The sequence below is a fragment of the Schistocerca americana genome, chromosome 3 (genome assembly GCF_021461395.2).
Source record: "Schistocerca americana isolate TAMUIC-IGC-003095 chromosome 3, iqSchAmer2.1, whole genome shotgun sequence".
In the NCBI taxonomy this organism is placed as follows: Eukaryota; Metazoa; Arthropoda; class Insecta; order Orthoptera; family Acrididae; genus Schistocerca; species Schistocerca americana.
In genome coordinates, this window is record NC_060121.1 from 214,874,817 (window position 1) to 214,892,103 (window position 17,287).

Genomic DNA, 17,287 nt, shown 5'->3' on the forward strand with positions numbered 1-17,287 from the left:
ATATTGAAGCTTCTCAATAAGTTCTCAAAATAAATGCGTTAGTGAAGAAACAGTTCCCCAATGGTGCTCTGTATGTTAATTTCCAAGGATTTTCATTCACCAAGGTGTCTTGCTGGAATAATTACTTTCAGTTTATTTTTAATATCATGAGTTTGTTTTTATAATTCTCAACAAACAGAATATCAGCAACATGTAGAGCAGTCATCATAACTACCAACATATATATACTGGTAGGCAGCCATCAACTTCACTTTTTTTTTTAAAATTGATTTCCTTCATAATTAACTCAGTATCTCCTTCAGCCCATATAAGACTCTATTAAGCCTGCATACATGTCCTTCATTAATCTTTTGATGCTGAAGCACTTTCATGTAAATTTACACAGTTAGTTGCAGGTGAATGTTCCAGGATGTATAGCTGTGGTGCATGGAACTTTTTCATTCCTGACATTTTATCCAGAGCACTGTTGTACATCTTCAGAGGTGCTCCTGGTTTTGCTGTGTTGTCGACTCAGCAGTGCAGATGTCAGAGAATGGTATAAACTCCGCAAGAGGAGGGCATGGTGAAGGTTCACACATGACTGGCAAAAATAATCTTTGTCAGTGATGAAACTTAACCGTCAAACTGTCATCTGTCTTATATATTTTTGGGGCTTCTCCTTATAACCATGGACAGTAGTCTGACATTTTAACATCAACTCATGAACACTGATATTACTCAAATGGACATTACATTGGTACAATACTGGAACTGAATTTTTGAATTTTTGTTCCAGTACTCATACCTGATACAAATTAACAAAAGTAACTGACATGATAATGACAATAAGCATTTGAACTACGGATTTATTTTCAACATTTTCAGATACATCCTTGTGCAAAGCATGTGAGATTTTTATTCTTAACAACATTAAAAGAATGAAGTATTATGTCATAGTTCAATGTTAAATTCAAATGTGAAAAAACTGAAGTAAATCTTAAAAATGACATTCCCTTGAAACATTATGTGGGCCACTCAATAAGTAATGCAACACTTCTTTATTCTTTGTCAACCAATATCATTTGAAAAAATATGGAATTTAAGTGCGATATTGTGGAATATTTCCACTTCAGCCCCTATTGTGTCATGATGTTCCAATGGGTGGCAGCACTATATGTAGCCTTCAAAAAGGCATCTGTAATGGAGGTGCATACCAAGCAGAGAGCTTGGTATACAATTTTGGCAGAAAAACAGAGCAGCGCAGATTTTCATAGACACTTGCTGAATGTCAGGGGAGACCTCGCACTGAATAAAATCATAGTGAGTCATTGGATGAGGCATCTATCATCTTTGCAACTTTAAGTTACACAAACCTGTCCAATTTCCCATGAGCTGGCTCACCTCACACAGCTGTGACTTCTAAAATGTTGGAGCATGCAGACACTCTCATTCAAGATCATTGATAGATCACCATCAGACACATTTCTGCTCAACTGGAGTTCTGTTGGTAGTGCTAACACACTCATCCACCAGTTGGATAACTCAAAGACGTGTGCCACTGGTTCCTCAACACCGAGCAGAAGATCATAAAGAGCAACGAAGAACCATCTGTGCAGAATTTGCTTGTGTGCTACAAGGCTGACCATGACAATGCTTTGTCAAACATTGTCACTGGTGATGAAACATAGGTTCATCACTTCAAACTACAAACAAAATGCCAATCCATGGAGTGGTGCCACACAACCTCTGTTCCAAAGAAATTGTTCAAAGCCACACTCTCAGTCGGTAAAGTCATCGTGATGGTGTTGTGGAACCCTGAGAGGATAATGTCCTTCCTTGTGGTGCAACAGTCCACTTGAAAGTGTATTGAACACAAGGAAATTGAGGAATCAACTTCAGCATGTTTGTTGCTACAAAAATGCAAATGAACTTCTCCTTCTCTATGACAACGTGAGGCCTCACACAAGTCTGCACACACAAGAGGAGCTCAGAAACCTTCTTTGGACTGTTCTTCCTCATCTGCTTGGATCTTGCACTTTCTGACTTCCATCTGTCCGGCCCAATGAAGGATGCACTCTGTGGGAAGCAATACAAGCATTGTGGGTAGGTTATTGAAGCAACAAGACGGTGGCTTCAATGTCAACCAGTAGAATGATACAATGTGAGCAAACAGGTCCTCTCAGTAAGGTGGCATAAGGCCACTGCATTGAATGGACATTATGTTGGAAAATAGCCTAAAGAGTGGCGAATAATGTGGTGTATTGGAATACTGAATAAAACCAACTTGCTTTCAGAAAAGAAAAGTGTTGCGTTATTTATTTAACACCCCTTTTAAGTACAGTGTAATACCTATATGATGAAAAATGGAATATTAAATTTGCGTTTCTATAGCTAGAATATTTGGGATTTTAGTACTTTTGAATAATGCACAGCTCATAAGAAAGAAAATGACATGTCAATAACCTCCAGGCATTACTATTATGCATTAAGCAGCAACTTCAAATGGCTTTTGGTGTAATAAAACATCTGCACAATAAAAATTGCTCAACAAAAGCTTACTTGGTCAAAACCCAAATAATGGGCAACAACTGTCCGTCTCTGACTTAAAGTAGAATATTGTGTTATCTTTTCATTTGCTGAAGGGCATTCAATTGTACTGTTTGGTCACTGATAGGTATATGTCATTACAAGCAGTAAGTCATTGTGACTGGAACTACCACCAACCTTTGCGATCCAGCAGTTCCTGGCACTCATTGAGAAATAGTTGTATAACAACCTTCATTTAAAAAATTTCATGAGCAATTCTGGAAATAAGCACAATATTTGAGCATGAAAATCTTCATAATGCACTGTCACAAAACTTAGCTGATCAATATGCTGCGAAGGCATTTTTGGCAGACAATAAAGCTACCTTTCAATTTTTCCATAGTCGACAATCAGCTGTAAGTGAGCAGTGGTGCATGAATGTGATCTACTTAAAATTTTAGGCATTATGAAGTGTAAAATCTTAGTGAACAGAAAGAAAAAAAAATCACAGGCATTCATAAACTCTTGGGAAGTCGGAAATGAATAAAAACCAAAAATGAAAATGAGGGAATTGAAAAACATACTATCTGCAATGAAGTATCACCAGAAAAGATCTTCTTTTAAAAATCCCAGTAATTTTGCTCATGAAGATAATACAGACATAGCCAGTAGTGCTACTGGTTTCCAGTGCTTTGATGAAAAGGGTAGTAGTCTTCCTGTCAGTATATCTGAGGTCAGAAATTTATGTTTGGGGCAGTGTGTGGGGGTGGGGGATGGGGAGATTGGTGATTCCCTAAAGTATAAGATTTTATTGAATCTATTGCAACCTAATAAAAATTATAATTTCAAGGATGATGTAGATGGCATAAAGAGGATGTTTCAGTTGGACTGGCTGTTAGTATATATGCGGTTCGTTCATTGTAAGTCATTTAAGGGTGTAAGTTCTGTGTGCTTTCTTAGCCTTCTATAAAGCATGACAGTCATTATGGCACATCCACAAGCCATCCATTCATCAATTTAAACAGTTTCACAAATCTGCAAAAATGCATATGAATTCTGAATGGCATGAAGATGCAGTTAATTTTATGACAAATAAAACTAAGAGTGTAAAGGAACTTATCAATGAGAATCTTGCAAAATTAGTTCAAACTAATCATGCTGAGTTGAAATCAACTGTTTCTTACCTATTGTTTTGTTCATTACTACTTTTAAGAGGGGAAAACAAATTCAAATTCTGTTTATGATTTATTGCTGTTAAGTGTTGAGTCCGGTGGCAAAATATTGTGGAAACATTTTGCTCCTATAAACTCCACATATATTTCTCATAGAATCCCAAACAGTATAGATTCTGAAACAAACTGTTAAGTGTTATGTTATGTATTTCCAACAGGTTGTGCATGAGTGGGGACATGATGTACAGGGTGTCCCACTCAAAAGAAGGCCCATAAATGAACATTTGTTTAAATTACTCTTAAAGGCTTCACATAAAAATCAGGAAATGAAATGAAATGAACATGTCATACCTTGATCATGGGGAAATAATCACAAAAGGTGCTGGAAGTAACCACCGTCAACTTGTAAACACAGTTGAACAAGACACTGCAGATTCTCGAATGTTGCTGCCTGAACCTCTGGTGTCACTGCCTGGATTTCACGGATGATGTTCTCTCATAAATCTTCAAAGTTGTGTGTTTTGTTACTGTAGACCTTGCCTTCTAGGTCACTACAGAAAATATGTCAGATGATGTTACATCAGGTGACCTTGGGGGCACAGTCCTTTTGAAATCACTCTGCCAGGGAAAAATGATTTGACCTCAACCATGGTCACTCCAAACATGTGGCATGTGGTGCCATACTGTTTTGTTACCAGCCAAGGGTAAGTTCTTCATCGTCCCACTGATTCACAAATTCCCGAAACATTTCAATGTAAACTGCACTTGTCACCATAGACTTGAAAAAAATTGATCCAATGATGCGATACTGTGATATTGCAAGGCCACGCCACTACTTTGTGAATGCTAGGGTTGCTCAACCAGTGCATGTGGATTTCCATTACACCAAAAATGTATATTCTGAGAGTTTACATAGACATAGAGGTGGAGCTATGCCTCATCACTGAATTTTGTGTACTGCATTACTCCTGGCCTCTGAGCAATAAATTCCTGAAACCAATGGCAAAATGTAATGCATTTGTCTTTGTCATTGACTTTCAGTTCCTGAAATACTGTAAAACTGTATGGATAAATGGCAGCTTTCTTTGCAGCTCTATGACAAATGTTCTGCGACATTCCATTTTCCTGAGATAAATACTGAACAGGCTTTGTTGTTTCATATCCGCCGCTGTGAAGATCCAACACCGTTCCACTGCTCTCCATCTTGTTCACTGACTTTTGTATGCAGCATTTGGAAGGTACATGCTGGTCATCAAACTGTTCAACAAACATTTGCTGAAATGTTTTAATGGAACCGGTAATCCAATATTGTTTCACAAGAAACGTGCACTCTTCGACAGAATAACGATACATGGTCATGAAACACTGAACACTGAGCTCTAGCCACAGCATTGTGCAGAAACACACTGAAATAATATTGCAGAGTGCAGTGTTGCCATGTCAAGCATCACAAATTACATGGTGAAATTTCAGTGAAATTACTACACATGTTTGTGGGGCCTCTTTCAAGTGGGACACCCTGTAGTATCCACATAAATCCGTTTGAAAATCAATGTTGCAGCTTATGGCAGTGGCTCAAAAATGCAAAATGTGGGATATGTTATCCATACAAAGTTTTAAATGGTGGGAAAACAATAAATGTAAATGTTGGTGAAACATAAAATCTGGGAATGTAAAAACAAATTTTACTGTAATTATACTATTTGCTTGCTTATGTTAATGACATTAACAGTACTAAAAGTACACTGCAAAAACTGATAGGAGAATATAGTGAGCAGGTCACAATGTGCTCAGAATTTCTGTTGACATGTATGGGGAAAATGTTTTGCCCCTACTGACATGAAAATGTGCAGGTGCTCTTGTGTTTCAATCTTTTTGTTTCTTCATAACAACAATAGTGGTTTCTTTATCAACTGCAAGAACAACTATCTTATCATTTGGATTGAAATCTTTGAGACCCTGTGCAGGTGCTCTTGTGTTTCAATCTTTCTGTTTCTTCATAACAACAATAGTGGTTTCTTTATCAACTGCAAGAACAACTATCTTTTCATTTGGATTGAAATCTTTGAGACCCTATCTCTCACTTTTCATCAAATTACTTTTCAAAGGTTAAGTGCAGCACACTACCCTGGTGATTCTGATTGAAGTAACATTTGGAGCTTCTTTGGAGGACAATGTTACACCTGCTTCTACTTTCATAATAATCTCCTCAATTTGTACTTCCATAGGTGTTAAAGTACAGTTTCCAAATTTAGAAATCTCACCTTGCGCAATATTTTCTCTGACTCATTAATAATTGTGTCAGACATCACCGTATTGTTTGTACTTTCCATATAAGTTTGTAATTTTTTGAACTTTGTCTTATGCCTACTAATAGTCATTTCCATAGATCTAAATGCAAAATAATCTTTTGTATTCCACAGATCTGTTATTCCACAATCTGTCTGTAGTGTACTGTCAACGAATATGCAACAACTCTGTTAACAGAACACATCTCTCATCTTCTACAATGTATCTTTTCTCAGAGTAGCACTGCTTCTGTATAATCATATGTACATTGAACCGAAGCCTTCCGAAAGATCCTCTTTACTTCCAAAAAGTTTGATATAGAAGACAATACAACAATAAATGTAAAGTACAATTTACATGTGCTCTCTTATGTAGAAGTTCCAGAAATCTGATTGATTTTGTAGTTAGTTCTCGATGTAGAAATGTGTTCTGTGCATCTGTTTGTTACAAGAGAATGACCTGTTATTTCACCATATTGTGAAAGGTCCTTACAATATTAAGTAAAGCAACTGGAGCACATTTTATCTCATAGCTGTATCCTTTTTAGTAAACAATGTTTTATAACTAAGTGTGCCCTGTAAATTTCAATACTTCCCAAGAAATCACATTTTACTCTGAACTCGTCATTTGCTGTCTGTGGCTCTTTTATTTGCTGGAGTGGGGTATAGTTATGTGTTTCATTGGATGAAAGAGAGTCCAATTATTTCTTTATCCCATTAGATCATTTTCCTTCATCCTTTCTTCATGTTATCAAAATTCTGAGGTATATCTTCAATAAACAGTTCTGGATTCAAGGCCAATATGGTGCAATCATCCAGAGATTATGCTCTTCTCATTATTATTTTACATGGTTATTGCAGTTCTGCTCTCTTTGTTCCTTCTGAAGTCACAATACCTGGTTTGTTTTTGTCAGTTGCCTTGAAATTCATATGTTTGTTTGCATGGCTATCTCACACAGCAGTTGTTATAATCAGTTATTATTGGTTTCTCTGTCTCAAGTTTACTGCAATTAATTATGGCGAATTTCACACCAGACATGTTTCACTTTTGTTTACAAAGCATCTTTTGTGGTCATTCTGAAAATATGGATACATAATAGAGGTGACTAAAGTCATGGGATAGTTTTGATACGCACACATACACCAACTTCACAGAATGTAGGTTGGAGCTAGACACATGGAACATTCCATTTCATAAATCATTAGAGAATTCAATATTTTGAGATACACAGTGTCAAGAGTGTGCTAAGAATACCGAATTTCAGGCATTACCAATGGCCACAGACAATCCAATGGCTGATGGCCTTCACTTAACAACTGAGAACAGCGGCATTTGTGTAGAGTTGTTAGTGCTAACAGACAGGCAACACTGCATGAATTAACCACAGAAATTCACCTGGGACATACATTGGATGTATCCTTTAGGACAGTGCAACAAAACTTGGCTTGGTGAGCTATGGAAGCAGACAGCCAAAGCGAGTGCCTTTGCTAAAAGCACACCACTGCATGCAGTGCCACTCGGCTCGTGACCATATCGATATGACTGGAAAACCATTGGGTGGTTGGATAAGCCCCCTTTCAGTTGTTAAGAGCTGGTGGTAGGGTTCGAGTGTGCTGCAGACCATACATAACGATGGACCCAAATTGTTAACAAGGCACTGTGCAAGCTGGTGGTGGCCCCATAATGGTGTGGGCTGTGTTTACATGGAATGGACTGGGCCCTCTGGACAAACTGAACTGATCATTGACTGGAAATCGTTATTTTCGGCTACTTGGAGACCATTTGCTACCATTCATGGACTTCACATTCCCGAACAACAATGGAAATTTTATGGATGACAATGTGCCATCTCACTGGGCCGCAATTGCTTGTGATTGGTCTGAAGAACATTCTGGACAGTTTAAGTGAATGATATGGCCACCAAGATCACCTGACTTGAATCCCTTCAAACATTTATGGGACATAATTGAGAGGTTGTTTGTGCAAAAAGTCCAGCAACACTTTCGCAATTTTGGATGGCTATAGAGGCAGAATGGCCCAACATTCATGCAGGGGAATTCCAGCGACTTGTTGAGTCCATGCCACACTGATTTGCTGCTCTATGTTGGGCAAAAGGAGGTGTGAAACAATATTAGGAGGTATCCCATGACTTTCATTACCTCAGTGTATGTATGTACATTTTGGTTGTTATACATTAAGAACAGTATTTCTTTATAAAGTTGACTTGCATTTTACTTTTGATATTTCTGCCTCTTGTTCACATTTTCTGCACACCATTGCTTTCTCTTTCATTGTTAGCAGAGGTTAAGATTGAAAGAAATTTGGTTTTACATTCAAACGCAGAAGATTTTGCCTTTTTTGAAAGCAGTTTCTCTTAAGCTGCATTGGTGATATTCCCACATCACCTCACTTTAGAGATTAGTTTCATTCTAAGTTCCTTGATGTTCTGCAACATTCTGCATTATTTTGTCCAATTAAACAGTTTAGTTTTGAGATCCATTACAATGATCTTATAGTGATATTTGCGAAAATAATTTTTTTCTTCAAAAATGACATCTCTTCAAAAACAGTTTTACAATACTAGAACACAATAACTTTAATGATTGTAACCTGGCATGAAACACTCTAATGATTTTGTTTCATACTTGTGAATTCCTTAGGAATCTGCTAGTATGCAGTATATCCGAACAAATTTATTTTTTCTGTCCTTACCCTAGTGCTGCTAGAATTTCACCATCTAAAGCTAATGTAGGGGTACACTTAGAGATAAAAAGAGCTGCCATTACAATGTCTGGCTGAACTGCACTCCATGCTTTCATCGAAGAATCAACCAGTGGGCCTTTTGAAAGGTTGTATGATTTAATCATTCTGCCATTGCAGTTTGCTGTTCTATATCTAAATGATTTCACAGCAATATAATGGAAGGAAACATTTCACGTGGGAAAATTTATATATAAAAACAAAGATGAGGTGACTTACCGAACAAAAGCGCTGGCAGGTCGATAGACACACAAACAAACACAAACATACACACAAAATTCAAGCTTTCGCAACAAACTGTTGCCTCATCAGGAAAGAGGGAAGGAGAGGGGAAGACGAAAGGAAGTGGGTTTTAAGGGAGAGGGTAAGGAGTCATTCCAATCCCGGGAGCGGAAAGACTTACCTTAGGGGGAAAAAAGGACAGGTATACACTCGCACACACGCACATATCCATCCACACATACAGACACAAATATGTCTGCTTGTGTCTGTATGTGTGGATGGATATGTGCGTGTGTGCGAGTGTATACCTGTCCTTTTTTCCCCCTAAGGTAAGTCTTTCCGCTCCCGGGATTGGAATGACTCCTTACCCTCTCCCTTAAAACCCACTTCCTTTCGTCTTCCCCTCTCCTTCCCTCTTTCCTGATGAGGCAACAGTTTGTTGCGAAAGCTTGAATTTTGTGTGTATGTTTGTGTTTGTTTGTGTGTCTATCAACCTGCCAGCACTTTTGTTCGGTAAGTCACCTCATCTTTGTTTTTATATATGACTTCACAGCAATTCACACTTAAGTGCCTGGCAGAGGATTCACCGAGCCTCTTTCACTCTGTTTCCTTAACAGTCCATTCTAGAACAGTACACGGAAAAAAACAAACACTTAAATCTTTCTGCACGAGCTCTGGTTTATCTTATTTTATTACAATGATCATTACTACCTATGTAGGTGGGTGTCAACAAAATATTTTTGCATTCAGAGGAGGACATTCGAGATTGGAAGTATGTGAAAAGATCTTGCCACAGCAAAAAATGCCTTTGTTTTAATGATTGCCACTCTCAACTTGCGTATAATATCTGTGACTCACTCTTCCCTGTTTCACGATAATACAAAATGAGATGTTCTTCTTTGAACTTTTTCAATGTTCTTTGTCAATCCTATTTGATAAGGACATATACTGCACAGCAATACTCTAGCAAACATGAGTACACAGCATTGAGTCTTTTCATCTATATATACTTCACAGGCCACTGTACAGTGCATGGTGGAGGGTAATTTGCACCACTGCGGATCATTTCTTTCCTCTTAAATTTTCGAATGGAATGAGGGGAAAAGAATTGTCTGTATGCTTCTTACAAGCTGTGATTTCTCTCTCTCTCTCTCCCTCTCTCTCTCTCTCTCTCTTTTCTCATGGTCCTTATGTGAGTGCATTTTTATGGTGGAAGAATCATGTTGCAGTCTCTTACAAATGCTGGTTTTCCAAACTTTGTCAATGTTTCTATACAAAAGTAATGTCATCTTTCCTCCAAGTCATCCCATTTGAGTTCACAGAGCATTTTGATTTGTGAAAAAAAGTCCTGGTTCATCACTGTTTAAATGCTAACAAAAGCCTCCTCCATTCTACATCTTTACAACCAAAAATTTGTATTCTTAATGAAAATATTTGTTCTAATTATCACAAAATACTTCACACTTACTTTTTAATTTTTCAAAAATCATTCAGCTATGCACAGGTAGTCTACAAACCACATAATCCACACTCAAATAATCGGGAGCTTGCTGTATGGAGTAGATGTATTCAGTCGCTGATATTTTAGCTTAAATCCCTTTTTAAGAAATCTGCAGATATTAATTGCCTTCATTTCTTTCCAGAAAGCATGTAAGATTTTTTGAATACTTTTCAAAATTTCTCCATTTGCTATGGGAGTAAGTAATTTTAGTTAACTATGGTATTTGTTCTAAATACTTATTTTCGCTTCACTAAGAAGTGTCACAAGAATAAATAACTGAAGTCATGTGTGTGAGTGTGTTCATGTCCAAGTACACATACAGTGGTATGAATGTAAGGAAATATTGAAACATGGAATACATTACTGAAAATTTAGTTATGTGCCTAACTTCTGCTCTGTTTTATCATAAAGATAAGAAAATTTCCATCTTTTGCAAATGAAATTTATTCTACAGTACCTTCAAGAATAAATTTCAGTTACAAAAGATGGAAGTTTTCTCATATTTATGATAAAGCATAACAGAAGTTCGCAGCTGATGAAAATGGTTGCAATTGTTAACAATATTATGCCTAACTTCCACTTCATGCTTCCTCTATACCATGCGTGTGCGTGCGTGTGTGTGTGTGTGTGTGTGTGTGTGTGTGTGTGTGTGTGTGTGTGTGTCTACACATATGACCACAACACAAAAGATATAACAATCTATAAAATGACAGTCTCTTCTAGGTGAAAAGTAAATTAAAAGAATATCCAATTAGCCACTAGGTCTATAAATTATGAAACTAAGTTGATTTGGAGAATATTTTTAATAAAACAGCATGCTATAATTACCAATCCAAATAGTCTTTCTGTATTGCAATGTGCAAAGTGGCTATTACCTTTTGACTGTTATCAATTGGAATCTATTATCTTTTTACTAATTGTGGAAGGGATTTGTTTAGAGACTTAATAAACAAAAATGTTGTAAAGAGGATTATAATTATTAATATAGGCTTCAGAAGTAATTTATATCTCATTTCTTTTGCTAATTCCATGTTGTTAATTCTCAGCCTTCATGCAGAGAGTTATGGAACACAATCTGTGAGTGTATAAATACTGGAAATTATTGAGCAGTTACAGTTTTTTTCCAAATAAATATCTGCTTAACAATTCCCACACACAGTTCAAACATTTAGTATGTATTTTGAACACACATTGCAGGGACTGAACCTTTCATAAACTTTGCTGGTAAGAGATTCTCAAAATATGTAATAACAATAATTGTCTTTTTTACAGAATTTTTAAACAATTTCAATAAGCAGAGCCTGGAGAACACAACATACAGTTTTGAATATGACTATGACAGCATCATGCACTATGGAGCATATTTCTTCAGGTAACACAAGTGCCTATTTAATGAAAAGCATGCTTTCTGTCAAAATATTGTTTCTTAGAGTATTAACACAAAAAGTATTTACTTAAAACACAAAAATTTCTAGAAGCCAACTTTGAGGATGATCAGTTTGAGTTCTAGAGAGATGTAGGAACATGCAAGGCAGTACTCTTAGAAGATGAAGAAATGCAAGTTTGCATTTATAGCATTAATTGATTCAGAGAAAGCTTTTGACTACGTTGACTGGATACACACTTGAAATTCTGAACACAGCAAGAATAAAATACAGAGAGCAAATCATTATTTACAAATAGTACAGAAACCAGACTTCAGCTACAAGAGCTGAAGGATGAAGGGTTGTGGCCTATCCTCAGTGTGATTCAGTCTGTAAATTGAGCAAGCTGTGAAGGAAACCATTGAGAAGTTTGGAAGGGGAATTGAAGTTCTAGCAGAAGAAATAAAAATTTTTAAGGTTTGCTGATGACATTTTAATTCTGTCAATTGAACAGAGTGGAGAGAGTTTCGAAAACATGTTATAAAATGAACTTCAACGAAAGTAAAGTAATGATAACAGAATGTAGTTGAATTAAATCAGGCAATGCTGAAGCAATTAGATTATGAAATTATGCACTGGACACAAAAATAATTGACATTGGCCAAAGCAGCAGGTGCAGCAGTGAAATGGATGATTTTGACCTTCACCACTGATACAAATTTATTCACAGCAATGCAGAAGAAATGCAACATGAATTTACTATGCTTCCAATTTAAAATGCTCATCACTTTCAAATTACAGCACATAGGTGGCTGCCATGTTCCTTCAGACCCATTTCAGGTCTTTTACAGAGGTTAGACATCACTTCTTGCAGGACTGGCACTGGAATTTGATTAACTTCCTCCCAAATTCAATCCATCAGTTCCTGGATGATGTTTGTTGGGTTACAGTGGAAGATCTAAGATTTGAAATGACCCCAAAGGAAGAAATCACATGCTGAAACATCAGGGGGTGTTGGAAGCCAGGAAAGTTCCCCATTCTTGGAGATGAGATGACCACAGAAGTTGTTCTGCAGCGTGTTCATGGAATGCCAAGAGGGACATCATGAGACCCTATCTTGTTGCAAGAATGTGTTTTCAGTTACAGGGAGATCAGAAAGTCATCACACTAGGAAATTGCTCAGAATATGAACATAATGTTCTGTATTCATTGTAACAGCACTGGTGCAGTTATCTTCAAAAAAATAAGGTCCTATGATTCCAAACAATGATACACCACACTGCACTACAATTTTGTGACTATGAACTAGCATTTCATGAAAAATTTCAGGATTTTCACATGACCAGTATCTAAAGTTTTGCTCATTAGCAAATGCTGATGCACAAAAATTGGCCTCTTCATTCATGATCAGATTGTTGCATAGGCGTCGGTTGTCATTCATGAATTCCAACATTTTTGTAGTAAAAGCATAGCCTCTTTGGCAGGTCACCTGCCTTCAGTTTTTGCACTATCTGAATTTTGTATGGGTTTTTCTGCAGTTCCTTGGGCAATATTCCCTGTACACTGTGATCCAGTATGACAGTTGCAGAATGTCTGTGGCTTCAGCTGAAGGCTTCTTCCACCACTGCAACATTCCCTTGTGTGCACACGCGTTTAACACTTGCAAGGGAAGTATAGCCCACTTCTTCAAAGGACTCTATCAACACTTTGATAGCACGTGCTGATGGGACTGGGGCATGACATGCAGGGTTATAATGAGCATGAAATACATGCTGCACAGCCATGTAGCTGTCACTGTTTTTGTAAAACACCTTCACAGCAATAGCACATTGTTCGCGGTCCATGACACCATCTCGATTGAACATCGATATCAGGGTCAATGGCAAAGGAATGTTCTCCAGATGGCACAACTCCTATTTTATGATTCCTAATGTAGCATGCTATTTCCAGGGTTGCCAAATTGCCCATTTCACTGCCACACCTGTTAGGTAGGTTCTAAATTATAGACTGGTATTTATTTATTTATTTAGCCATCCATGGACATTTTAAAATGTATGGATGTTGTCAGTTGTGTACATTCATATATTTATACAGTTTGTTGTTGCATGTAGTTAAACATTGTCACATATAAGTTATTTACATTCATTTTTGCTCCTTATCAAAATATTGTGAAACAAAAGCTATTTACAACCATTTTGTACTAAGGAATTCACTTACAGTGTAAAAGCAGTGTTCCTGCAAAATAGCAAGAAAAGTATTTCGGAAAAAGAGAGCTTATTTAAATTCAAATAGATGGTGCAGCAATAGTAACTTCTAACCAACTGGAGAAGAAACAACACTTTTGTTTCAGTAGCATCAATGCATAACCAACTTCCCCCTCCCCCTCTCCACTGTGCCTCCAACAGTTTGGGTGTCACGGTACACTCTTTTACTGTGCTGTCTGCTAACAGAAGTACTTTGATTCAAGTATGAGAGGTTTTTGTGTGGTACACTTCGAATGCAATGGTAATAATGCTCCCCTGTACTCACTCGGCACTGAACTATCAAAAGTCATGAGTTATTTCAACCACATCATAATTGCACATAGTGGAAGTACAGGGTGTTTCAAAAATGACCGGTATATTTGAAACGGCAATAAAAACTAAACGAGCAGCGATAGAAATACACCGTTTGTTGCCATATGCTTGGGACAACAGTACATTTTCAGGCAGACAAACTTTCGAAATTACAGTAGTTACAATTTTCAACAACAGATGGCGCTGCAAGTGATGTGAAAGATATAGAAGACAACGTAGTCTGTGGGTGCGCCATTCTGTACGTCGTCTTTCTGCTGTAAGCGTGTGCTGTTCACAACGTGCAAGTGTGCTGTAGACAACATGGTTTATTCCTTAGAACAGAGGATTTTTCTGGTGTTGGAATTCCACCGCCTAGAACACAGTGTTGTTGCAACAAGACGAAGTTTTCAACGGAGGTTTAATGTAACCAAAGGAGCGAAAAGCGATACAATAAAGGATCTGTTTGAAAAATTTCAACGGACTGGGAACGTGACGGATGAACGTGCTGGAAAGGTAGGGCGACCGCGTACGGCAACCACAGAGGGCAACGCGCAGCTAGTGCAGCAGGTGATCCAACAGTGGCCTCAGGTTTCCGTTCGCCGTGTTGCAGCTGCGGTCCAAATGACGCCAACGTCCACGTATCGTCTCATGCGCCAGAGTTTACACCTCTATCCATACAAAATTCAAACGCGGCAACCCCTCAGCGCCGCTACCATTGCTGCACGAGAGACATTCGCTAACGATATAGTGCACAAGATTGATGACGGTGATATGCATGTGGGCAGCATTTGGTTTACTGACGAAGCTTATTTTTACCTGGACGGCTTCGTCAATAAACAGAACTGGCGCATATGGGGAACCGAAAAGCCCCATGTTGCAGTCCCATCGTCCCTGCATCCTCAAAAAGTACTGGTCTGGGCCGCCATTTCTTCCAAAGGAATCATTAGCCCATTTTTCAGATCCGAAACGATTACTGCATCACGCTATCTGGACATTCTTCGTGAATTTGTGGCGGTACAAACTGCCTTAGACGACACTGCGAACACCTCGTGGTTTATGCAAGATGGTGCCCGGCCACATCGCACGGCCGACGTCTTTAATTTCCTGAATGAATATTTCGATGATCGTGTGATTGCTTTGGGCTATCCGAAACATACAGGAGGCGGCGTGGATTGGCCTCCCTATTCGCCAGACATGAACCCCTGTGACTTCTTTCTGTGGGGACACTTGAAAGACCAGGTGTACCGCCAGAATCCAAAAACAATTGAACAGCTGAAGCAGTACATCTCATCTGCATGTGAAGCCATTCCGCCAGACACGTTGTCAAAGGTTTCGAGTAATTTCATTCAGAGACTACGCCATATTATTGCTACGCATGGTGGATATGTGGAAAATATCGTACTATAGTTTTTCCCAGACCGCAGCGCCATCTGTTGTTGAAAATTGTAACTACTGTAATTTCGAAAGTTTGTCTGCCTGAAAATGTACTGTTGTCCCAAGCATGTTGCAACAAATGGTGTATTTCTATCGCTGCTCGTTTAGTTTTTATTGCCGTTTCAAATATACCGGTCATTTTTGAAACACCCTGTATATGCATACACCAGAGTGAGTTGAAATTACTCTGTGATAATAGGCATAAGTAACATAAGTAAGTCATAAATAAAACTGAATTTATTGAACCAATGAGCATTTGTTATGGGGAATAAGAGAGAAAGAAGAAGCAAGGAATATAAGAAAGGGTTATGGAAGAAGGATATGGAGGAGGTTGGTTTTTCGGGTCCAGATCAACAAAAACAGAAGAACTGTAAAAGGCAAGCATTTGTAATGGATACTGGCTCACAAAATTAATTGCTCTGTCCACCGTTAATGATTCCAGGGTTACTAAATAACTGCTATACCTTTTACAAAATGCAACATAATGTGTCAACCCAGGATGTTCACAATTTCCTCTTCAAACTGTGTTCTGAAATGAGCTACAGTTATTGTTCTAGTCTGGTAACATGACACTCTTCGGATGTCCGTACAAAAAGAAATAACTGTCCAAAAGGTCTGGAAAACAAGGCAGCCAAGCAATGTTAACATTCCTTGAAATTATGTCATCCCCAAATAAACATTTTACTGATGCCACACACTCACTGGCAACTTGCAAACTAGCTCAATCCTTTTGAAAGCAAGTGCATTAAATTTCAGGATTTGGAAATGTAGAGAGTCATGGAGTAAGAAACAGCTCTAACCTAATGTCACAGTGATAGCAGTGTCTCATTCAGTCTCAAAGGGCCTCTCACCTCATTACATGACACAGCACACCATATGGTAAACTTGGTACTGTGTAATGGATGCTACTGAAGTTGAAAACGGTTTCCTTGACATCAGAAAGGAAGTTTTGCATAACCATTATGTGAAAATGCAGTTTGTTAGATATCTGAAGAGTTTGCTCCATATGTGACTGGAACAACAAGAAGAACTTTTAACTGGTACAGTGGGAAGTACCCTCTGCCATGCACTTCACAATGGTTTGCAGAGTGTAGATGTATATGGAATTTCATTTTCTGCCTTGTACCTTTAACAAAGGCATTCATGTTCTTGCTGAGTTTGCAACATTTTAACAAACTTACAAATTTTCTATAAGTAAACACTGCCAATAGATTAAGTAACTGATTTCAGAATAAGAGAGTTTTGTATTCAATTTGAGCTCCTATCAAGAATAAGTTATGTACTCATTTATTGTGATAATCATTCACCTTAAATATAGTATGGCGAACAAAGAATAGCTATATTGTGTTGATTTCTGCACTATCCTTTTTAATATTTTTTCTTTCATAATGAGAACTGAAAGAAAAATCTCAAAAACACTTCTGATGCAGTTGTGGAAAAGAACTATAGCATAATTAAAATTACATTCATGTGTATTTGTCATAT

The 17,287-nt window shown here is 37.8% G+C and overlaps 1 protein-coding gene across 4 annotated transcripts in view; it reads left to right on the plus strand.

The window, feature by feature from the left end:
- Positions 1–17,287, plus strand: part of LOC124606915 (hatching enzyme 1.2-like) — a 96,196-nt gene that overhangs the window by 76,337 nt on the left and 2,572 nt on the right. For all 4 annotated transcript variants that reach the window (XM_047139019.1, XM_047139023.1, XM_047139021.1 and 1 more), the window contains exon 7: positions 11,722–11,821. In XM_047139019.1, the coding sequence (XP_046994975.1) occupies positions 11,722–11,821 (100 nt within the window). The remainder of the gene's footprint in view (positions 1–11,721; positions 11,822–17,287) is intronic.